We start from the raw sequence: 26359 nt of genomic DNA on the forward strand, positions 1-26359 counted from the left end.
TTTTTAATCTTTTTCTTTTTTCTTTTTTCTTTTTTCTTTTTGTGCTTTATTCTGTTTTTTTTATTTTTTTATTTTTTTGGTTTTGTTTTTTATGGTCTATAAAGAAAAAGAGATTGATAATTTGATACCCATCATCACCCATGGCATTTCTATTTTTTCATAGTTACGTGATTGGATTCTGCATAGTGAGGGTATTTTTCATTAGGGGACCTTTGGGGGAGATGATGTTAACTTTGTGGAATAGCTTTTTTGTTGATTTAATCAAAGTCATATAATTGTGGTATAGTGCATGGTGATCTTTCAAAAAAAATCTGACTTGTTTTATTGGTCTAGCCGTCTATTTTGTTTGCTAATTTGTCCATGTTATGCTCAAGTCTACATTCATCTAGTGGGGATGTTTTTCCACTTTACAACTATTCTTGAAGGATACACTTCCAATTGTTTGAATCGGCAAATGATGATAGAATTTAGCGTTTAGAGTCTTTTGTGCACTGTGAGATGCCTCCAATTGCAGCCAAGAATGCATTTTTCTTTTCTTGAAATCGCAGCCAATAGGTGTCAGGACTCAGGATATGTCTTTCTCAGCTTAAAGATAAGTCTTTTTCTCTAAAAGTCAAGAAGTAGAGTTTAATAATCATAATATATGCAAGCTGAAATCTAGATAAATGATACGGTTGCTTTCTTGTGGAATAAGGTTTAGGTGGAAAAGGAAAAAAAAAAATGCTATCTAAAGTGTGGTTGGATATAAACTTATGTATTATTGTCTAAATCACAATAAAATCTCACAATATTTTTACAAAGTTTAAGGCGTTAGTTTACCAAAACTCAAAACAAGATTATTGTGAAAATATTATAAGATTTTTGTTATATTTTCACAACAATTTAAGACATCAGCCTACCAAAACTCAAAACAAAATTATTGTGAAATTTTTTTTTGGTCTATAAGCTTATACTAAATTTATTTTTATTGGGTTTTTTTTGGGACAAAATTAATTTTAAAGTGTAAATGAGCAATAAGTTTATTATTATATCTAAACTGACTCTTAGCTTGGGTTTGAAAAGAGGATTACTTTATTTGCATTTCTAAGATATTATTTTTGGTTAAGTGAACACAAAGGTAGAAGCCAAGTATTTTCCAAGGTTACCGATACCGTACCGGTACCAGCCAATGCACCGGTACCGGTACACTTTTATTTTGTACCGGAAAAAATACCGGCTGTACCGGCCGCGTACCGACCAATTTCGGGCAAAACCAGCCGATACTGGGCGTACCGGCCGGTACAGAAAAAAGCTTTTTTTTTTTTTTTTTTGTAATTTTTGAATTTTGTAAGGGCATAATGGTAACTTATTTACATTAACTTATTAATATTATTTGTTTTCTTAGTATGCAATGAACAACTAAGCTTTCTATTTTTTATATTGTGTTTTTTTTTTTTCCTTTTTAATTTATACTAAAGTCTAAAACTATGAATAATTTGTTCTAAATTGAGGTAATATTTTATGATAAACTTTTATATTTACTATAATATAAGTGAAATATTATATGCTTATGAACATGGTTCTAGAGATTTTGGTGTGTGTGTGTATAAAATAGCGGTAAAGCCGAAACGGTACACCGGTATTGACCGGTATCCGAAATATATCGTACTGGTGGCCAAATCGGTACAGCTTCTGGTACGGTATTGACTTCCTTGGTATTTTCCGATTGAGCTACTAAATGCAATTGATGTATTTATCAACTTATTGTATTATTTTTCTCATAGACTATATGGTATAAAGTAAAAGTCTTGTGAGAAGTGAGAATTTGTCATATACTGTTACTCGTCAATTAATTAATTCACACTTTATTTGGAGCCTTGTTATAATTTCCAAGTAGTCGGTCTCGAAGGCTTAGTTTCACTCAACGGTTAAATTATTAAGTCCCTCATCATCCTTTGAAGCTGACATTTCAATTCTCAGTTGGACATGCAACATGGAGAAAAAAAACAAAGGAATGTTGAATGAATGTATTGTAAAGAAGATAGCGATGGAAGAGTCAAGAAAATAATGGAAGAAAATGCCGTGACATTTGCGTGGAGAGACTCAAACTCTTAGAATAGAACTCACATAATTAATATAAAACTAGTGATAGAATTCTCGACATGGCTGTATTCTGATCACTGTATCTAAGATAGGTATTTCATTCGCATCTTATATAAGTAACAAGGAAAAGAAGACAAAATCTTTAGCTATTGAATTGAATTTTAACTAGCTTTGACGTATCAAAATCATCTAATGCTTTTTTATTATTCTTTATAATCATTAAAAATTAGAAAAAAAGAAAAGGAAAGGTGGGTGTATGTTAAAATAAATGCATAGCTTCTAGTCGATGTTAGGACTATCTGCTTTACCAATCTCTTTTGGACCATAGAATTGGGACTCTCTCATGGAATTTAATCATTTAATTAGAGGTCATACTTTTAGCTACGTTTATGGTATACTTTTCCTTCTTATGAGTTTCTGATAATTAAGCAAATCTTGTTTACGTGAATTCCTCTTGTACATTAATATGGCGTTTGGAGAGTTCAAAACTAGATTGTTTTGAACTTTCTTGAGAAAGAAATTGGTTTTCCAATCTAGTTAACATTAGACAAAGACTACATGAAAACTACATGCAACAAATAATGTAATCACTTAATTACGTGAACCTTTTTTCATCATCATTGTCATGATCAATTGATTGACGTTAGGAAATCATGATTAAAACATGATGAGGAGGTGACATCACCTAACTTAGAATTATAGATATACGATGTTAAATTTCATCAAAAAAAGAAAAAAGAAAAAAAGATACACGATGTTAAAAGTGCAGTTATTAGAATTCAGAAAAAGAAGTTGAACGCCTAATGATAACCATGTGGACAGGTATGCTAGAGGGTTAAGGATACAGCTCAATTTGGGACAAGTACTAATCATCAATAACTTTGTTATTGGTAGATAAAATAAAAGGTGGCGTCAATGATTGACCCATATAAAAACTAATAAAAACTTGCGAACTTAATAGTTGTAAAACATGTTATGTATGTAGTATTACTAGTAATTATCTCCATCAATTTAATTGTTACTTGCTGCTTGTTTCTATATGGATATAGTGTAACTATCGTAATTACTTTTGATACAAAAGACTCACCTTTAATAAAAGAAACGGCATCTCTCTTGAGGGAAAATGCACCTATAACCATTGAAGAATGAAGTCAAATCACAAAACTAAAACAACTATAATTGGACGCTAAGATTTAGTCTAAACATCAACCTTCGTGTTTAGAGTTTAGACTTTGCAAAGAGGAATGATTAATTTATGAAGAATGGTAATTTTTAGATCTAGCCTTTTACGATTTGTGGTGTTAACATGCAAAATTAGAATCATATGGTTTACTCTTCTAAAGAAAATAAAAGAAAAAAGAACCATATGTTTCCCTTTGTTTCCAAACACTTCAAATGATAAAATGTTTAGTACCAATTATTAAAAATTAAAATATTCATATTAATAAGTTGTATGATACAGTTTACCACTTCTAATTGCAAATTTTCTTCTTCTCAAAAAAAAAAAAAAAAAAAAAAACTGCAAATTTTCTAATGCATGACAGGGTGAAGAGCAATAAGTAGGCAATAACCAAAATGTAAAACCTATAAGGCTCCATAGTAATGAAATTAATGCTTATTTATTAGTTTCCTTGCTAGTATGAATAAGCAATAAGTGATTGATATGGGAGTCATTTAAAATTGCTTAACATTAATTACTATTGGATTAAGTGCAAAAAATTAAAGTTTGGGCTATTGCTAAGTACCACCACTATAAGAAAATATTTTTTTCTTATTTTGCATGTAATACCCTTATTTTCTTGTCAATAATGTTTCTTTTTTGGGAAGAAGGATCAAGCCCAATACAATAAATATTGATTTTTTATTTTTATTTTTTAACGCTCATGTCTCCTCCCCTCTCTCTCTTTCCTTTTCTTTCTCGTCCATACAAGAATAGAAAACCCTAAATTTTTGTCTTTGATTCTAAGACTATAAGCGTTTACAAATTCAGAGCTTCTCTTTGAATCAAATTACAGGTGAGATTTTTTTTTTCTTTGATTTACTAGCTACACTTTTGGCTTTTGATTCAAATTCATTTGGTTGTTTTAGTGGAGAGAGAGAGAGAGAGAGAGAGTGTGAGAGAGAGAGAGAGAGAGAGAGTGTGTTAATTTGTTAATTTTTTGTGAATTTGCTTTTCGATCTCATTCTTTGAACTCTAGTTTTCAATCTTTTTTTTGCTGTTTCATTTGCAAGTTTAGAATAAGTTTTCTAGATTTTTAATTTAAAGTCGCAATGATAAAATATAGGGTTTATTGAAAGTAGCAGATATATTACCTACAAATATTAGGTGTGATTTTATTTTCCTTGTATTCTCATTTTCTTTGTTACTCGGCTTCAATGCATTCTTCATTATTGATTGATCTTGATAAATTAATGCATTTGAAGTTTAAAGTGTGGTTTTGTTAGTTTGGAATTGGATATTGATTTTTGATTGATCTTGTTAGGGTAGGTTTTTTTACTCATGTGGATCTATGTGCTGTGTAGTAAATAGTAACCGATTTGTGTTTTTTGTGTAATTTGCAACAAGTGTGAGTATTTTAAACTGTGAAGTCATATTTATAAAATTGATCGTTAGCATGAACTATAAGAAAAATAAAATACTCAACTTAAAAAAAATGTATTAGTTACACAACAAAGCATTTCATGCTACTTACTTTGAATTGGTTTGACAAATACGTAGGGTAGACAATTTATGTTCTCTGGATGCAATGAATGGATTCAACAAATTATTGTGCTTGTTGAAAAGAATAGATGATCAGGTGGTTCACTTTGTCTGACATCTTCTTTTAATCGATATTTTTCAAAGCTATTCTTGTTTGATTCTTGAAATTACATCTCCATGTACAAATGTTGAGTCATTTTGATTATTGGTTGTCATTTCCACTAATATTAATTTGTATAAGAGGTTTTCTAGAGTCTTCTGGGATTTTTGGCTATGGATTGTACTTTATATTTGTTGATTCTACGTATAAAAAAAAAATGGTGTTTGGATGTGAGTTTTTTATGTTTGGATATTTCTCATGCTTTTAATTTTTGGCGGTGTTTTTTTTTAATATATATATATATATTCGGTTTGTTTTTAAAAGTGTTATAATTTCATTGGTATTGTGAGGGTTGGATATAGTTTTTTGTGTGAATTTAGAGGAAAATCAAGTAGTGTCACAAAATGGGGTTCCTTTAAAAAATTTTAAGCTCAAACTTGACAATTCTTAAAGGAACAAACTTTTAATTCAATTTGTGTGAAGAATATTTTGGGTTTACGTTATATTTTATTGAATTTCTCTTTTTTACGTTTGCCCTTCAACTATCAACTAGCTTTTTCAAAACAAGAATAGAAACAAAATCATACATATCATTAACCAGCTTTTTCAGAATTTCAAACTATGAACTCCAATGAACCATTAGGGTTCGTTTGAATACAGCTGAAAATTGAAAATACTGTAGCAAAATAATTTTTAAATGTGTGAATAGTACTGCGGGACCTATTTTTAATAAAAAGTTGCTGAAAAGTGCGTGAACAGTACATGTACAGTACGTGCACAGTAACGTTGTCCCCAGAAACGCATAGCAGAAAAGAAAAAAAAAAAAAAAAAAAAGAAGAAAGAAAGAAAGAAGGAAAACGCGTTCAGCGCAATCCAAACAGATACTTAATGAGAAAGAAGGGAGACCCGTTATTCTTTCTCTCTACAAAAAAAATTTCAAATTATATTTCGGGAAATTACATTTTGTTACCCTAAATTATGCTCTAGATTACATTTTGTACCCTAAACTATTTTAATGCATATTTTGCACCGTAAACTATCACATTTATCACACTTTACACCACAGTATTGCTTTTGCTATTATGTTTGATTGAATTCTACTCTATGTGACAAACACATGCTTTTTACTTAGGTAGAACAAACTTAAATGACTAAACACCCTTCTTCAAAATCAATTAAAATAAAAAGTCAATTTTTTCCACATTTCTTTGTCTTGTGTGTGTGCCTCTCCCCAAATTCAAATTCTTCTCAAAATCTCAGGCCAATTACAAAAAGTGAGAAAAAGTAAAAAAGTGAAAGTGTTAAAAAGTTTTTATGAGTGGAGAGGGAGTAATTGCATTGGGTGAAATAAGCCTAATCTTAATCCGATCCGGATGCAAGGAACCCCAATCAATAAATAAAACAAATCACATAGTTCTGTTTTTAATTGAAAATTTGAAGCCCCTAAAATTTAAGAAACTCTTAGATTAATCATTTTGACATTTTGTCTAAATTTCCATCTCCTTGCTTCGAAAAAAAAGAAACGTAAGAAAAAAATAATCTTTAAACAAAATTTTAACATCAAAAGATGATTTTGACCCCCAAAGTTTATGTGATTTTTAATTTTAATTTTTTTGTTGGTTGTAATTGACCTAATATTTAAAAGAGGTCATAAATGGGTCCATGCAAGTGTGAACATCCAATTGCAAAGCCATCCATTAGATCACTATTTAGAGGTTTTGGGCTTTTAGCCCATCATAAAGGTTAAAGACAAGCCCAAGTTGAACTTGACCCAAAAGCAAAGTCCAAAACCAAACCCACACTCTCACACGGTAAACCAAAAGCTCAACCCGCCCACCATTCACTTGAATTTCTTACTTTGCATTCCCATCTAGTTCTTGCTTCTTCTTCTTCTTCTTCTAAAAACCCTCAAATTCTTTCACTCCAATTCCTACTTAAAACCTTTGCTTCAATTTCCAAACCTTCAATTCTAAGCTTCCTCTTAATCAAAACCAGTAATATACTCATTCAAATTTCACTTTCTAAGCCCTAATTCACCAATTCTCAAATTCGACTTTACTCAAAAAAAACCCTAGCTCCCATGGCGTCGAAGAATAAACAACCCGAAGGCATTGCTCTGTTGTCAATGTACAACGACGAAGAAGACGAGGACATGGAAGACCTCGACGACGAAGAAGAAGAACAAGAACAAGAAGAAGAAGAAGAAGAAAAGGAAAATGAAAAAGCGGAGCGGAGAGAGGCAGAGGGAGAAGAGCAATACGACGATTACAGAGATTCGGGAATGGCGGAGGGAGACGATTCGATGGACATTGGAGAGAGAGTGATTGGCGGTGGTGAATCTGCTAACGATGGAACGCCGCCGATTGTTAACGACGATGCGGTGCCGGATAAGGGGCGGTTTGGGAACTCAACGCCGCAACAGCCTCAAGTTTCGCCGCAACGAGAGTCGGTGGTGCCTGCGGCGGCTTCGGATAGTTCGAGGAGGAGTAGGAGAGGGACGCTCACCATTGTGGACTATGGTCACGATGAAGTAGCTATGTCTCCTGAGCCTGAGGTATTCCTTTTTCCTTTCTGAGTTTTAATGTTATAAACTTTGTTTGGTTGCTGAGACAGTTGAAGGAATGAAGAGAGTTGAATTCTTGCATTTTTCGTTTCATGTTGTTTTAGGCTAAAGTTCTGTATTTGTGTATGTGTGTGTTATTAATTCCAAAGAATGAAAATTTCAATATTTCGCATTAGTAAAGAGAGGTTGTAATTGGTGTCTTTATGTGAAATTGAATTATGCATTCACCTGCTGCTGGTGTTTCCAATAGAGATGTCCAAGGTCCAAATCCCCCTCCCCCAACTATCGAGTTATCAAAAAGTTGAATTTTGCTTTTAGTTATTGAAGAGTGTAGTTTTTTTTTTTTTTAATAAAGTTTGTGGAAATTACTTGAATCACTTGTGAAGATGAGTTGATAATGATTTGAGACGATGGGTCTGAGTTGATCACTGTGGGTGTGTGCCTTAGGGTGGGGGTGAGGGACAGTAGGGTGAATGGTGAACCTACTATAAACTGCATGGTCTTACTTTATGTTTTGCTTTTGTGCGTTTTTTGGCAGGAGGGAGAAATATATGGAAGTGGTCGGGTCATGTTTGGAGAAGAACTTCAAACTGCTAATGGTATGTATGATGTGCTTATGAGCTTTATATTATTTCCTTTTGTTTGTTTCGGATCATCTTTATCATTTTTTTAATGTGACATTCTCCTTTTCATCTGACATTCTATATATTCATAATGCCCTCATCCTTACAAGTAGCGTGGTGAATGGGTTATGAACTCTTGCTTGTCAAAATTGCCCTTTTGAGTTTATATCATCAGAATAAGCTTGTTATATTTTTTATTTTTGAAGGGACCAAACGTTGTATGTTGGAAATTATCTTTAAAACAAGGAGTTTTATTCATTTATTGAAATGGTCACACTTGGAATTGCCAAATATGTGCCTAAGTTAATTGTTCAGCTAAATCCTCTGCCAGTTTTCCTTTGATTGCCAAAGTTAGGCTGCGTTTGGTTGAATGTAAAATATTTTTCGAGTGTAAAATATTTTCAGGTGAATATATTTTCGGGAAAGTAAAATATTTTTTTAGTGTTTGGTTGCATTTTGAAAATTGTATTAGAAAATATTTTTAAGTGTTTGGTAACATTCTGAAAAATACAAATTTTCTACTGGTTTCTCACATTTTCTCAGCTTCCAAACAAATTTATAATAGAAAATTGCAAGATGTAAACTTTAAAAAAAAACAAAAATCAAAATAAAACCATTAACTCGGTCAAACAGAGAGGGGGAGGAGGAAAGAGTGAGAGATCGAGAGAGGTTGAAATCGGGTCAAGGCTCTGATCTGTGTGTTGGCGTTGCCGACGAGCTTCAGCGGCGACGAGAACGAGATGACAAGGCTCTGATCTGTGTTTGGCGGTGACGACAAGCTTCAGGCAGCGACTATGAACCAGCGGCGGCGATCTGATTCTCCCAGGTTCAAGCTCTCTCTCTCTCTCTTCGGTTTCACTTTCCCTTCAAGCTCTCTCTCTCTCGTGTCCGGTTTCAAAGCATAAAACTTGATTTGAAGGTATGGGTGAGTTTGAACGAGGGATGGGTCGATGGAGGTGGGTCAGTGAGGACGAGGATGAGGGATGGGTCGGTGGAGGACGAGGACAAGGGATCGGTTGGCGAAGTGGCTTGCATGCGACGGCGAGGCCGTGTGTAGAGGGGTGGTTCTGGGCATCACCGGCGAGGATGGGTTTGAACAAGGACGGCGATCTGAACAGCGAGGATGTGCCTGGCTTCTTTAGGTGGAGTGTGCTTGAGCTCTCTCTCTTTGGGTGTGTATTTTTCAGAAATTCATTGAAGGTAAAATAAGAATGGAAATGGATTTACGGGTGAGAGGGGTTATTTTCTGGTCAATGTGGATTTGAATTTCCGTTTGACCGAATTTTCTGTAGCTACCAAACATTCAAAAGGCTGGAAAATAATTTCCTGAAAGCATTTTCAGCCGAAACAAACGCAGCCTTAAATTGTTGGAAATTCAGAACTGTAGAATTTTATTGGAGTGAGAATGAGCATTCTGTATGAATTTTGTCACCACCCAGTCAATGTCCTAGTAGATTGGATTATAGCTTTACAATCCTTATCCTGTTTTACTCTTTTTGATATGTTTGAGCATTGTAATTTGAGAGTTTGATTGTACTGATCCCATTGTACACCCCCAGTGTTCTTGGCTTTGTTTTGTTTTTAATAAAATTTTCACTACTTATAAAAAAATATATAAATAAAAAAATGAAAGTATAAAATGCAAAGTGCTGATAAAAAAAGTATCACAATGGATGTTCTAATTTGGATCCTTATTTGAACATTATTTATGTTCACGTTATCCTTCTCTCATAACAATGGGTTGGAGGGTGAGGTCATGTGTTGAAGGCTCAAATTTTTCTGCGTAATTGAAAAAAAAAGAAAAAAAGAAGAAGTATATTTGAGATCTTGGGCCTTGGCTCAGGTTGTGAAGTGGTAGTGGGGTAGGGTGGAGAGGTCATGTAGACATCTTACTGAAAAAGAAGAGAAGTGAAAAATCAATGAAATTAAAATGATATGAAATCAGATGTTTTTGTTCTTTAGTACTTTTTATGCCCTATGTCCCTTCTTTTCTATCTTTAATTATCTAAAAATTGCTTGATATAGGTCATTTCCAAGACAATACACCTCCGGGTACTGTTCAGGCACCTAGCCATCAAGTAACTTCTCCATCATTTGATCAATCACAATCTGATGCAATGAATTATATTGTGCGTGATTCGGAGGGTGCACAGGTTGAGGAAGCTGTTATGGAAGAGGGAAAAGAAGTTGATCCATTGGATAAATTTCTCCCACCACCACCCAAGGCAAAGTGCTCGGAAGAGCTGCAAGTAAGGTCCTTTTAAACACGTTTTTTTTTTCTTTTTTGGGTGAAAAGATCAATAATGTTTGAATGTGAAGACACACACACACTTGACTATGACAAGCTTACAGGTACAGTTTTGAAAAGTACAGGACTATCAATCCCAAACTGTTCCCTTTAATATCTTCTTTGAATTAGTTTGAAGTAATGTAATTTCTCTCTAAAATGATAAGTTCAAGGCATTGGCCATTATGTGCAATATACATATGGTAATCTATGAGTTTATAAAGACGAGTTTTGTTTCTTCCCTCTTTCTATCAGCGTGCTTTTTCATATATGTTCTTCTTTGGGTGGGGGAAAGTGCTATGGCTGCCCCTTGAATAATCACTCTCAACAGTGTTCACTTTTAAAACATGTAGTGTGGAGCACAATATTTGCAATAAAACATACCTTACTTATCAAATATATATATATATATATATATATATATATATATATATATATATGTTTTGTGATAATTCAATAGTTACAAAGGGGGAGGTGGTATTTGAACCCTGGATGTCATGGAGATACCAAGAGATGCCCACCATTTGAGCTACAAGGCTCCTGACAAAACCTTTATTACCTATCCATATATATATATATATATATATATATATATATATATATATAAAATGTAGAGCACAAGTAGCCCCTAAACTTCACTTTTGAAATCAATGTTATGAATATGAATGGAAAGCTATCACATGAGTGGCTCATGGTAACCTATTACCTATGTTTTATTTTAATACAAATTTTCCCTTTCAAATGGAATTGTAACATTCGAAGATAATTGACGTAGGACAAGGGGGAACAAGGTAATCTGATTTAGAACTGTTGGGGCAGATCTGGTATTACCTCTGTTTTGAGGGTTTAGGTTAGGTTTTGGTGGGGAATAGGCTAGAAAATAAGAGGGATAATAGGGTTTCCAAAGGGACAAGGATTAGTAGGGTTTGGGGATGAAATAAAGGAAAACAATCCAGGTTTGGGTTGCTGTTCCTGTGTTGTGAACAGTGATCCGTGAACGGTAAAATTAAAGAAAGAAAATAAATAAATTCTAGGAATCATGCCTAGACTTCCTTGGCATCACACCTAGGAGAAGGTTGCGTCACACAAACCATAAAGAAAGCTTTATTGCTTTTAAATTCTAAAAACATTCTTCAATAATCAACTCAATAGAAAGTGCTACAACTCTTTAAATAGAATACTAATATAATTCTAGTTGAACTAGGATTTTTTAAAACCCTAATAAGATTTGGACTTGGACTCCAGCTTTTACTACTAAGCGCAACTAAATAACCAAACTTAAAATAAAGCCCAAAAGAAGATCTAATGGACTGTTAGCACAGCCCATTCCAAAACATTATGAAATTACAAAACGGCCCTTGATACATAAAATCAAATAAAATATTATAAATCGGTCTTCCCATTGCCTCCTGCATCAATAATATTGGTTGAATGAGATATAGGTTTTTGAGGGTATCACAAGGATCAGGTAAAAGCAACATATGATTGTGTGGTTAAACCAAGTGTAACCTTGCTGAAAATTAGGGCCAGTTTGTGCCAGTATCACTTAATATAACCTGAACTCCTTACATATCCAATTGAATTGTGTATGCAAATCTAGGTGATAGATTGTAGGGATATGCTGTGGGCTGATTTTTGTATGAAAAAAAAGCATGGGTTATGCAGGACAATGAAGTCTATCGGGGAACTTGTGTTTTTATATGAAAAAAAAGCATGGGTCATGCAGGAGAATGAAGTCTAAGGGGGAACTTGTGTTTTGGGATATAAAAAGATAACAAGAAGGGGTAGGATCTAGGAGTTAGGTCTTAGGGTTTGCTTGGAGTCACAGTAATAAGTTGATTTGGTGGCTGCTTTTCTTCATCTTTTGGATTCTTATTTTCCTTCGTCTAGGGGTGGAGATCAGGTGCATAATGTGCATTGGAGGTTGACTAAAATGGAAAGTTTGATACTCGTTCTTTTTACATTGCTTTGAGGGGGTACTCTCTTGTCACTTTTCCTTGGAAGGGTATTTAGGGTGTGAAGGCCCCTCGGAGAGTGCTATTTCATTGGAAAGTGGCATGGGGGAAGATGAATTCTGGTGACAATCTTAGAAGGAGAGGACATACTATAGTGGATTGGTTTTGTATGTGTCAATATAGTGGGGAGGGAGTGGATCACCTTTTGATTCATTGTACGGAGGCTTATTAATGGTGTTTTGTATTTAGATCTTTTGGTATCTCTTGGGCCTCGCCAAGGAGTGTGAAAGATCCTTGTTTGGTTGAGAAAACATTCGATGGATATTTGGAATTTGGTTCCACTTTGTTTGATGTGGATTCTTTGGAAAGAACAGAACGGGAGAATGTTTGAGTATATGGAGAGTACAAGGGATTGGCTTCTAATTCACTTTTTTGGAACCTTGTTTGATTGGTCTCGAGTTTGGGGACTCATGAATAGAGATTCTGTTCCAATGTTTATTGAGTCCATCTCATTGGAGACAATCTTTTGTATTTATTTGTAATTCGTTAGGATACTTTATGCCTTTTTGCGTATAGTGGTCTCTTTTCAATCAAATTTTCTTACTTATTAAACAAAAAAACTTATGAGTTAGCACCTCAAGTTGCTTGGAATTAGTACCAAGCATGTGATAATGATAGGAATGTGTGGTTGGGATGATGGAAAATGAGAGGAGAAAATAGAGGTGATTTGTGTATTTGGTTGGGAAGGGAGGTGGGACTTTTGGTGAGACCTGGGTGTTTTCTCCCTGGGCCCACCATTTGGGGTGATTTTGGAGTCTCCTTGAATTGGGGAGAAATTGGGGAGGGAGAGGGGCTTAGATGGGAATTTACCCATCTGCCCTCTCTCCTCCCCTATTAGGTGTTAGTTCCTTTTTTTTTTTTTTTATCAAAGTAATGTTCATTTTTATTTGCTTACAAACAATTATTTATACATGTAATATGGGCATGAGAGTAAATTTATACAAACTACATTTTCTATCCTCTCATTCTTCTTCTCAACGAAACAAAAAGAATTTTTTATCTCTCCACTTTTACATCCTCCCAAACACACATGAGGGGAAACTAAACCTTTTCTATCTCCTCTCTTTCCATTACCCCACCATTTTCTATCCCCCCAACCAAACAAAGCCTAAAGGTCCTAAACTTGCTTGGAGTCTACCAAGCATTGGATGAAAGCTTCCAACCCAATTTTCATTAATCCATGATCAACTATTTACAATAGTGAACTTGGGCTCATAATGAGATTACATCATTATGAAAGAAATACAAATAGCAATAAAATCCCTTTAATAAAAACGGGGAGTTTTTTTTTTTCTCCTGTTTTTGTGCTTCGTTTTGGGTAGGTTTTACTATTATAAAATTATTTTCTTATCTAAATGAAGAAGGATTTTTTTTTTATGGTGTCAAGCGAAATTTTATATCAAAGAGTTTCCTTGTATGATAGGATGACTGCCGTGGGTAGCATGATAGCATCCCCTTGATGCCGTTTGTTGATTTTATCGATTTTTTTGTCTATGTAATTATATTCTTTAGAAAAGGATAGATTCACATCTTTCGTAAGTGAGCTTCCCTTCTTACTGAGAGAATCTAAGTTATTGATTTGTGCTTAATACATCATAAAAAATTCTGTTCTCTGCTAACTTTGGATTAATAAAGTACTAAAATTACAAGCATGCTGCTATTGCTTTCAGATATAGGACATTTTATTTACTCTTATTATCCTTTTCTTTTCTCTCATGTAATTGCAGAGGAAAATAAATAAGTTTCTTGATTACAAGAAAGGTGGAAAAAGCTTCAATGCAGAGGTACGCCATAGGAAGGATTACAGGAACCCTGACTTCCTGGTGCATGCAGTGACATATCAAGATATTGATCAAATAGGGTCTTGCTTTAGTAAAGATGTATTTGACCCTCATGGATATGACAAAAGCGACTACTATATTGAAATAGGTCAGTAAACAGTTCCTTTGCAGCTCTTTGTCTGCGTGCATGTGTTGTGTAGGTCTGTTTGAGTGGTTTATTTATTTATTCTTATGTGTGCATATGTGCTTCTATTTGTGTGTCTGTGTACTTGCTTTATAGTATTAATTCGACCTCATGTCTAATTACCCAGAATGTTATTTTTAGTCAGGGGGGAATATACCATTATAGGATGTGTTTGGTATAGTGGAGAGTTAATTTTAAAGTTGCTGTGGGCTGTATAGGTTTGTCGCTAGTATGAATAGTAGATGCACAATCCAAAACCTTTTTTTTGGGGGGGGGGGGGAGAGGGGTGTGTCCTTTTAACAATTGTGAAAGTTAACAACTTAACTTTTGTCTTTCTAGCATTAGGGCCATGCAATGCAAGAGTTATTGAATTTTTACTTTTAAAAAAAAAAGTTGTTGAATTTTTTATTCCATACTATGGTTGATATGTAGAAATGTGAAGAGTGCATTTCCTTAGCAGCCTTGAATATCTTAGGTATATTTCTTTTCATAATTGACTGTAAAATTTTATTAGTCTTGGCTTTGCCTAGTTGAAGATCTGCAAGGTTGAGGTCCTTTATATTTTTGGGTGGGTGGGTGGGTGGGTGTGTATGGGGGGGTGGGGGGTGGTTAAGGTTGGTCTTTTATTGCTTTCCATGCTTATTTGTGAATTATGCATCTTCCTATTGCATTAGTTTCTTTGTTTGCTGGTTGTTTGTCTTTTAAATTATGTGATAATGTCTACATATTACTGCAATCATAGATTTTTTCAACATAATTTCTTGCCACTTGTTTTCTGGTATGCTCTATAAAGCAGAAGCTGATATGAGACGTGAGGAACTAGAAAAGAAGAAGAATCCAAAGGTTGATTTTGTTTCTGGAGGAACACAACCTGCAACAGTTGCGTCTGCACCAAAAGTTATCATACCTATTCCAGGTCCAGAAACAATCTTATTGTTAATTCAATGGGATAAGTTGGCTTTCAGAAAATATTCCCTTTTTTTACCCCATTTACGTGTGGGTACTGGTGTGTTCTTATATTGAGTCATTTTGCAGGTGTTTCATCTGCAGCTGCCACTGGTCTGCTACCTGTGCCACCTGCAACTGATACCACTACTAGGGACGGTAGACAGAACAAGAAATCTAAGTGGGATAAGGTTCTCATCTGTGCATGTGGTGTTTGCAATTTCTCTATCATATCATCGCCATATTTTATTATTAATTTGTTTTTCTTTCAGGTTGATGGGGATCGAAGAAATCCTTTGCCCTCTGGGGGGCAGGATTCTATTTCTGCAGTTGGGGCTCATGCGGCACTCTTGTCTGCTAATGCTGGTGCAGGATACATGGCTTTTGCGTAAGTGTTCTTAACACGGGATGCCTCATAATCATCCTGTACAATATTTCTTGTAATATTTAATAAAATCTTGTTAAAAAACAATATATTAATGATCAACTCTTTACCCCAGTATTTATGCATGCATGATTCTAACTTGCGTGTCATTGAAGCTGCACACATGACGGGTTGGCTCTTCTACTTCACTTATAATATAGTTGCCATTTTCTAATTCTACTCTTTCATCACTTTTACAATTTTTTCTATTGACTATCCCTTCCTTGCACTCTTTCGGTAACTTTTTTCATATGTTAAAGCAACTGGTGACTAAGTTTCCCCTAATGATTCTTAAAGAATTCTCTGATATCTATTGTTTACAAGTGTTGCCTTGCAAGTTGTACTAATTAAAAAAAAACTTCCAAGTTGTTAGAAGAATATGAAAACTGCCAATGAGCTCTAGCTCAATTGGTATCTCATCCCCTTGCAAGTGCTAGGTGAAGGGTGAGGTTTACCCATGAGATGTGTGTGTAACTTACCAATAAAGGCCACATTTGTCTTGGCATAAAACATTTTCTGGAAAATGCATTCCTTATTTTCAGGTGTTTGGGATGGTTGAAAAACTTTCAAACCAAAATCAGTTAATGTTGATCATAAAAACACCATCTACGAAATTAGAGTAGTAAATGAACCAAGCTATTAAACAGCTCAAGCTTGACCCAGGAAAATGCTTGTTTGTGTTTGTTTATTTAGTAAATGAGTCAAGCTCAATTCTAAGTTTAGGATCGAGTATTAAACAAGTCAAGCTCAAACATAATAAAGTGTTTGTGAACAAGCTTGTGGGTATGAGATTTGATTTAACTATATATAATATTATATGGTTATATGTATACAAGTATGAACATATGCTTGCTTAGACTTGAAATTGGATTGGGTAAGTTCGTAAACAAGTTCATAATATATCAAATTATTAAATGTAATTTATTGATAATATAAATAGTTACCTATCAAAAAAATTGATAATATAACCAGTCCATTTATTAGTTAAAATTATATGTATACTTTTAACAATACAAGGTTGATGAATCTAATTTTTATAAATTCATAAATGAAAATCATTCATTTTAGGAGTTCCCTTGGGTTCGATTCACATTGGGAGTTTCCCTAGATTACTTGATGCACAGTTTTGACAAGTGGGAGATACATAGTTTGACGAGTAGGGTCATGTATCTGTGGTCTACTCCCTAGGGGTGAGTCCAAAAGGCCCTGCCTTGGTGAGGTTCCACATCATCAAAGAAAAAAAACCAAGCTTAAACATGCATTCTAGTTTGGTGATGAGCTCAAGTTCAGCTCGTCTTTGAAAAAAAATCAAATGAAAAATCCTAGACTTTAATACTTGCTTCGGCTTGGCTCTTTTCTAGTTTTATTTTGAATTTAAATATATCAGCCTCAAGATAACAAAAACCTCCAAACTGAACAAATACCTTGAACATTTAAAATGCCATTGAAGCATTTAAAATGACCAAAATTTCCTCGAAACTTCTCTAATGTAAAAAAAGACTCTAAAAACGTCTAAAATGACAAATATTCCTAGAACCTACAAAGTGAATTCCTTAAAAACCTTCAATATAACTGAATTTTTCCATTTTGAAAATTTTAACACTAATTTCTATTTGATTTTGCTTGTAATTACATTTAGTACTATATGTTCATCATCGTGAACATAGCCGTACTCTTTTTGATTAATATACTCCTATTACATGTCCAAAAAAAAAAAAACTGAAATTCCCCCTAAGACCATCAAAATTACAAAAATATACCCCCGAAACCATCTAAAAGATGAACATACCTCCCAAAACCTATAAAATGACCACGATATGCCTCACGATTTCGGGATTTGCCCCCAAACTTTTGCAAGTCGCACAAAAAGAACTTTCAAGTGTCCTTTTAAAGGTTTTAGCTGTTTTAAATTATGCCTGTGAATGTGCAAGTTTAGTTGATATTTTTTTGTTAATTTGTTCAGCTTTTTGAATAGTTTTATTATGATTGTACTTATTTAAATTTAGCTGTTTTGTTTTAATAATTTAAAGTGGTGAATTAAATTTTTTTTTTTTAATCTATATAAAAATATAGGAAAATTTGTGACTTTTTGTACAAGCCAAATGCTTGAAAATGTTTTCTGAGCATTTTTAGGTACACAACCAAATACCAGAAAAGAAGCAATTTTCCCTGAAAATGTTTTCGGCTTAAAAACGTTTTTCTACAGAACATTTTTCATTGAAATAAAGGAGCCTAAATGTGAGTGGTGTATTAGGTTTCTTAACTGCACTGTAATTTACTCATTTGAGGATACTTAGGGTTACATACTTGAGTTTGGATAATATATTACGCTCCATAATTCATACGTTTTACCATACATTTTTGCAGCAATGGCTAGTACGTCTAATTTATTGGTTATAAAAACTGGATCAGTCGTGTGTAAAGATTTGTCAGGGTTCTCAATTGCCATAATTTACCCATTATTTGTGGACTGAGGGTCCCGTAGTTGGGTTTGGGTAGGTTTGCATATGATATATCATTTTGGTCTATGTACAATATAAATTCATCATTTATGTTTTTTATAAATGCTAGTACACAGTTATTTGAGTTAAACGGTAGGTTGTAAAGCTTGCAACTTTGATCTACTACTGTGTTCAGTATTGGAACTGACATGTAACTTCTCTACAAATGGCTATCATGGTCAGCCAGACTCAGCCTTTACAATAGTAAGGTAGTGTTGTTATATGATAATAAGTGGTTTGATTTTGTTTTGTTGCTTTTGATGGGTAGATATGCATTGTTTTCTTGGGGGATAACTGATAATAATTTTGTTGTCACTTGAGCTTGATTTGATGGTGAACTGCCTGAATTCTTTGGTCCTGTTGACACTTCTGATTAGATAGTGTAATAAAGAGTGTTTAGTCAGAGTGTTTCACTAAACGATCCATTGTTGATTATGTTGCAGGCAGCAAAGACGGCGAGAAGCAGAAGAAAAAAGATCCAGTGAGAGGAAGGTAGATAGAAGATCTTGAACCATTCATTGTACTACTCACAAATGTATTATCATACAACATTTTGAGGTGGATAAATGAATTCTCTTTGCCCTCATTTAAGGCAATGGTAAGGGCTTTTATTTTTCAAATTTAAATCATACATCTTGTATATGGCAAAAAAAATGAAAATAGATTATCTCATTAGTGCCTTTCAGCTTGTAACATGACCCTAGCCCTAGGAACCATTTTATCTTTCGAAAAACCAGCAAGCCCCTTTCCCTTTACTTTAGATTATATTTGTAAAGGGCAAAGTGAATGAAATTGTGAAAAGTTTGGAAGATCTGTCTTAAGAATGTGATAGCCCTATTGGGGGATAAGCCCTAGGAAAGTTGAGTTGACTTGTTTTAACAGCTTAGCACTTCGAAAAAGTTCGATACAACTTTGATCATTATTAGAACTGCTGGCTTGTAAATCATTTATTTTCTTAACATTTCTGCAATGAATAATTTTTCTTCAGTGAAGTAGCAGTGTTTATCCTGATAGGTTAATTGTTTTGCTTTTGTTTCCTTCCCCATGCGTCCTTTATTGCGGCTCATCTTAGAGAGGGGGGAAGGGGAACCCCTTAAATGGTCATGCTTTTTGGGACAAGTTCATACTACTATAGCCACTGTAAGTTTTTGAGCCATTTTCAGTGCTGCTGCTTTTAAAGCCGATATAAGTAGCTACACAGCTTTTACCGAATTTGTTATAGTTGGTGTTTGTGGAGTTCGAGATTTCTCTTTTGTTCAGCCAACATTATGAAGCTGTCCTTGTGTTGGTTAGCATTATCAAGGACCTATAGCGGCTAGCCAATATCTTTTAGTACTTTATTGAAAATATGCAATCTAGATTAGTTGAATATAGCTTGAGGATCGAGCAATTGGCCAATTGTAGTAAAAGCGTGTGGTAAAAAGTGGGAGAGTTCTTCCTCTCCAGCATTCACTCGCTTTATGACACTTGACCCTGGTCCTCAAAGCCAAAAATGCCCCCCCAAAAAAAAAATAAAAATGCACATGCTAATGAAGAAAGTCGGTAACGAAAATGTCATCCTTTTAAGATAATATGCCTCAGTTGAATGCTGCCATCTTTCGAGAAAGGTTACAACCCATAAAAGGAGAATAGTTTAAGAAGGAAGCCGTTCCCGTATTGTAACCTACTACTAGTGCAGTTTGATTTTTTTTTTTTAATAAAAAAGTAGAGAGAGAGAGAGAGAGAGAGAGAGTGATGAATTTGCATTGTCATATTTTTATTTTCCTAGACAAAATTATCCTGTAGATGCACGTTTAAAATCCCAGTCAAAAGAAATCTCTTTGCAAAGTGTTTTAAAATGAGGCAATAACCGCACCTTGTCTCAATTACACTGTCATTCTTGGATGCCATCTTACAATCATATTCATGAGCAGTCTTTTTGCCTTCGTTTCGATATTCATGCCACTCGACAAAATTATCCTTTCACTCATTCTTTGCGAAGTGATATTCGATGTTTGGTTCATGATTACTACTGACCCATCAAAATGATATTCTTGGAACCCGGTTTCATGGGTTCAATTGAAAAAGAACCTCATTTTTTTAGGCTTCATATAGTAACGGTATTTAAACAACGAAAACTGTTATTTAAACATCACACTACATATTGATGTGGGATGAAAACACTCAACCCGTCCTTGGACGGTCACCACCTTCGCAGCCGTCCAGAAGTTATCCTCAAGACGAGAGTAACGGACAAGGACATCCAGAGGGTGATAGCGAAGCTACATCCCTCGTCCATGGGATGCGCACAGCCTACCTTATGAGGACTCGTCCATATAAAGATTCGTGGACTAAGATGTTACACTTAGAATTAACAGGCGCGATCGATGAAGGAATTCCAGGACGAGGGTATCATACTTAGGAGAATCTCCGAATATAATGTGACAATCCCTTATCCCACGCATAACGGTCATGAACCCGTTGTGGAATAGAAGTGTAACTCCTAAACGGTTATGGCAGTTACGTTAAGCCTCCTTGAATCCAGGAGAGGTTCCTGTCTCAATAACCGTCTATAAGAACACTATATAAAGGCTGTTTCAGACAAGGCCAAGGCATGTTCAGTTTTTACTCCAAAAAAGTTGGAATTCGAATAACTTAGAGGAAAAAACTAACTTTGCCATCGGAGGATTTTTGGCCGGCAGCCCCGGTCGCCTTTGATACGCTTTTCTTTCTTTTTCAGGCCGTAGAAAGAACCAGTAGTCCTTTCAAGTCCGAAGCATCCAGCCTACTGATTTTCTTGGCATCATCACATATTTTTATACAATTTTTCACCCACGTATTTCTACAAAAGTATTTATATATTACTAAATGAAGCATAGCATTTAATATTGCTATGCTTACGTTGAGTCACATCAGCAGCCACATCATCATTTTATTTTCTAATTTTTATTATATTTTTTTTAAACGTTTTCTCATTTAAAGTGACTTAAAAACTCCATTATTTAAAAATTAAAATATCTTTTAACTATTATTTTTATTATTAATTTTCCAAAACGCTCCCTCCCTTTTACCTCTTCATCTCCCTATTACTTTTTACCTTAATATCATTATTTCTCTACCTTTTGATCTTCATTTATTTTGACTCTTCTTATTCTCAACATCTTACTATAAATTTGACATTTTCTTTTTCATTCTATGCATAGGTTTCTTACACAAAAAAAGTTACTTCTCTCTCTCTCTCTCTCTCAATTTGTTTTTCATTTTTTGTTTGATATTTTTATTTTTATTGCATCAATTCTTTAGGTTGATGAATTTTTGTGTTAATTAGAATTCTTCTTTGGGTTAATGCAATTTAGTTTTGTGTTTTAAGTTTTTATCTTTTATATTCTCTTTGATTAAATATTATACTACTACATTATACATATAGTATATAATAATATTGTAGATGCTCATTTTTTCTGGGAAGCCCAGCAAGAAGAAGAAACCCAACAACGTGGGCAGAAGAGAGTTGAAAATTGGATAGAAAAGCCATTAAGCCCAAGCGGTAGAAATAATGGATCATAGGTCCATAAAGCAAATAAATGGACCTTGAGGAAGCAAATTAGCCTAAAAAGGCCCGGAAAGGAAGAAGTAGCAGACCTATGGACAGTATGGATGTAGGAAAAAGTGAGAATGAGCCACAATTGCCACAGCAGGCCCAAAGTAATGTAAGTAAAGAAACTAAGGGGCAATGGAGAGTCCATAATCTCCAAGGATGAAGGATAAAGTAATTGGGCCAGGCAAGCCCAAGGAGTTAGTAAAAGCCCATGGGAAGCACAAAATTAGAAAGGGCCAAGGATGCCCCAAGAAAGTAAATGGGCCAAGAATGCCCAAAAAGAAGTAAACGGGATACGGGAGCCTACGAGTAATGTAATAAAAGGCCTAATAAGCTTCTTGGGCCATTAGAAAAGAAATAAGTAACAAGCTCAAAGAGGCCCAGCAGTTCTGGGTCAAATAACATCACGACAGGAATAGCAGAATGATGCGGCAGGAAGTAACAGCAAGACCGTAGGAATAAAGCAAGGAGAATGGCACGAAGGAGGGGAAGCCCACAATTGAGCAAAGCCCAACCCCTAAGGGAGCAAGCCATAAAGAATGGGAAGTCAGGAAAACAGCCCACACCATAAGAAGTCAAGGACGAATGGCAAAATGGGCAGACGGACTTCCAGATCACGGCAAACGCATGAGCAGCAAGTAGATGTTGGATGAACATGGAAGTGAGGCACGCGTAAGGCCCAAACACCATCAGCCTACACCTAACCAATACAGGAAGTGGTGGGTCATGGGTCAGAGGTAAGAGGGCATGGTCTGGCGGTGGGGAGAGGGGAAAACCTATTTTGAGGTTCCTGCTCAGGCTCTTTTGGAGGAAGTGTCCTGTTGGGATGACATACCACCCAAAAGAAGCAAGGCTGAGTTGGAACCACTAGGTGCACGCCATGAGGGACGGACAGAGAGAGAGCACCCACGCCGTGGCAGGTAAAAATGTCACGGCAAGCAAACAAACAAACAAAATAGTCTTCTTCGTCTGGTAATGTGAAGTGGCCCGGCCAACACAAGTAAGTGGTGCTGGCTGGGCGACTAACTAATCAGTAATGGTCAGTAAGGACACCCACACCAGACAAAGACGGTTAAAGGCTAAAATGGTAAAAACCAGCCGCGGTAGGCATTATATAAAGAACCCTTACTGTGCATAGAAGAGGGGACGGTAACAATAACCTCTAGGGAAAGAACCACAACAACTAAGCAAAAAACCGAGAGATAAAAACGAAGGGAAAAGAAAGAAAGAATCGGAGAGAACAGGAAAAACAAAAAGGGGAGAGAATAGAATGGCAGGGCATGCACTGGATAGGTTGATTCCCTCTCTCCTTCTCAAATCATGCTCTCTACTAAGGCGAGGGACTTTTCAGGGCACAAGTCATTTAGGCCCATTCCCTCAAAGCAGTTAATTTCTTCCCTAGAGAGATTATTCGCATTGAGGAAATGGCTTCCTTCTTGACTTAGACCCCATAACGTAATTTGACATGGCAAACTAATATTTCTTTTGATCCAATAAGCTCATTACTACCTCTTTCGTATTTATTTTTTGTTACTATTTCATAAACCATGCATTCATTGTAATGACTCATTATTTACTTTTTTCTAAATAGTGAACGAATCTTTGTTATTATCTTTATTATATCTGCTTGCCGTAATTACCATAGCGGCTCTGCTTGCCATGAGCATGTGATCAAAGCCTTGGCAAAATGGGGCATAGTTTGTGCACAAGCCGGATCAAGGTGGGTTGCAATTGGACCGATCCCAACTCCCTGATCCAGAACACTTTGGGCCTAGCACGACAAGAAGCAGTCCAGCCCAATACTGCACAAAAGGCTTACCACAAATATAATGTTATTATATTACATAGGATGACTTGGATAATTTGATGTTTATTGCTATATATTTTTATTTTTACTCTTTTTTCCTCTCATTTTATTTTATTCAACATTTAAATCCAGTCACATTCTCCATACTATTAAATTATGCAGTACAAATCAAGAAAATCGCTAGACACAAACTTGTCTTCCTTTACATACATTGAGGGAATCAATATATTTGTGTGATAAAGGGTCATATAATTTAAAATTTAGATAACACCCTTTGTATGTGTCTAGGCTCATAGATTGAACAGTTTGTAGACTTAAAAGCTATTGAGAATGAACTTTTTGAATCAAGTCTAAAAAAATATGAAATACTATATATCATTTAAATAAAAACTATTATCATGGATACGTTAATTTTTTTTGCCACAAATTTAAATCACGCAAATTTAATAATTTTATATTATGTGTTAGCATCGTCTCTACTTCTTTTTATTCTTCTCACAAATATTATGTATCATCTTTAAAGGATGCCAACAATATTTATCTTATGGGAAAAGTTATATAAAATATTGAGAAAAAAATGTTTTATATTACAATCTACTAAAAATGTTTTTGAAATATCTAAACCTTTCTATTTTTCGTATCACTAACGTGATTTATAACTACCACATGTGTACTTAAGTCTTAATATTCTTAATTTTTTCCGCCCAAAAAAAAAAAAAAAAAAGGTTGTCACAAAAAAGGAGTTATTGTAAAATTTCTTGCAAAATGAAATATCTGTTTTGTAAGGCCACCAAACTTGATAATTTGCAAATGATGGAACCACTGGCAATAATATTTGCACAGTTATATAGTTGCAGGTAAAGAAATTGTATATAATTTTAGTCTTCAAAAAACACACATTTACAAGTGGTTAAACGTTCATCTTGGGTAGTTTTAACTTTTCATATAATTTTACCTATATTCATCTATTTTAATTTAATTTTTTTTCAAATTTTTTTTATTATTAATTTAGATATTTATAAGTAAACAATGAAATAATGATTCATGAATAATAATAAAAAATTAACTATACATAATTGTCTTGTGCGGTTGTAACTTTACATATAATTTTGCATTTATATATTATACTTTAATTTAGATGTTTATAACTTGATAATGAAATCTATAAACAAGGTAATAAAAGCAATTGTAGGGATACAATTTGTACCTAAGCCCAAAAGAGGAAAGGGAATAGGCGTAAAGAGCCCAATACAATGAATTTGTAAAAAATGGGTTGAAATCTAGGTTCTAATGAATTGTATATCAACTGTAGTGGGCTAGGATGACCATAGAATAAAGATGAAGTAGTTTTATACAGTAAAACCCCTCGGACTAAATCCGAGGAGGCTGGTTCCTCTATATATCTCACTTAATGATAGCTTACAAATATTGTTCTTCAGTCTACAGTGTTTTCTTTCATTCTTCTCTGATCCCTCCATCTTGAGGGTTTCCTCTCTTTTTTATACCATCCTTCCTCCTCTCTTTCCCCTCCACGTATGGATCAGATTATTGGTTGGATACTTGTCCCATCAGTACCTTCCCGAGGCTTTTGAAAGTAGTTGTAAGGCTGAATACTGCTGCTCAGGTATCACTTCCTCATTAATGCGACCGGAAAGTTAGTTGCAAAGCATTCAATGTGATGGTAACATCTTTCTCTTAGATATTTCATAGCCTTTCATTGTGTGCTCTCACGATGTATATCCTTACCTGTAGGATCTCCTAGAACGTTGCTTCTGGGTGGTAGACTGCACTTTTCGATCTCGGCTTTGCTCAACTAAGGAAGTATTCCTCCTCAAAGCACCTCCTCGAATGATCTTGATCAAACTTTACATCTTTACTTACCAACACGAATTCTTGAGAAGATATTGTCCCATCCTCGGACTACTTAATGTCCTTGGATTGGGCCTCTGGCCTAATAGATACATAGATATGTACTCCTAGGCCTATCACCCCTACAACAATCATATTTCTACAATTCAAGAAGTCACTATTTCTTTTTTCAAAAAAATTCCTTTTACATTTCCTTGGAATTATTTAAAATTTTTTTTTTATAAAATCTTTGACATACCACTAACCTAACCACTTCATACATTAAAAAAATTTAAGGCTCATTATTACTTCCGTTAATATATTATGGATATCTTAATTGATTGAGACCAAACTAGAGAAATGACTTTCATATTTCTTGAAAATTCAGAAGGAAAAAAAAACCCTTTGACATACCACTAACATAACTACATCTATAACTATTTAAGCTTGATATCTATTACTTATTGATAACCATAAAATTTACAACTAGCATGGGAACATACAAAATAATAAAGAATAAATGAAGGAAGAAAAAAATAAATGAAATCAAACGTCAATTAATAACTGTTATTTGGAAAAATTTGAACTTAAATATAATAAAATCAACAATTAAATATAATAATACAAAATTTAAACTTAAGACCAATCAAACTCAAACTAGGCAAATAATTTTTATATATATATATATATATATATATATATATATATATATATATATGAAATCATAATCTTCATACACCCTGACTTAAAAAAATTTAATGGATTTTTCTACCTCTTGTTTAATGTCTATGTTATACAAATCATCAACCAATAAATATATGATAATGGTAAAAAATGTTGTAGATGAAAAATATGATAAAACTTAAAAAAAAAAAAAAAAAACTCTTTATAAAGTCTAGAGACTAAAATAATATTTTATCTAAA

The 26359-nt window shown here is 34.3% G+C and overlaps 1 protein-coding gene across 1 annotated transcript; it reads left to right on the forward strand.

Annotated features, from left to right (window-relative positions):
- The first annotated feature begins 6718 nt into the window (after positions 1-6718).
- On the forward strand, positions 6719-19198 carry LOC142636720 (uncharacterized). The gene is made up of 8 exons (XM_075811007.1): positions 6719-7437; positions 7985-8045; positions 10095-10318; positions 14099-14300; positions 15133-15252; positions 15372-15472; positions 15554-15669; positions 18650-19198. The coding sequence occupies exons 1-8, from the start codon at positions 6964-6966 to the stop codon at positions 18714-18716; spliced, it is 1365 nt and encodes a 454-aa protein (XP_075667122.1). The 5' UTR covers positions 6719-6963; the 3' UTR covers positions 18717-19198.
- Positions 19199-26359: the final 7161 nt, after the last annotated feature.

The sequence above is a fragment of the Castanea sativa genome, chromosome 5 (assembly GCF_040712315.1).
Source record: "Castanea sativa cultivar Marrone di Chiusa Pesio chromosome 5, ASM4071231v1".
NCBI lineage: Eukaryota > Viridiplantae > Streptophyta > Magnoliopsida > Fagales > Fagaceae > Castanea > Castanea sativa.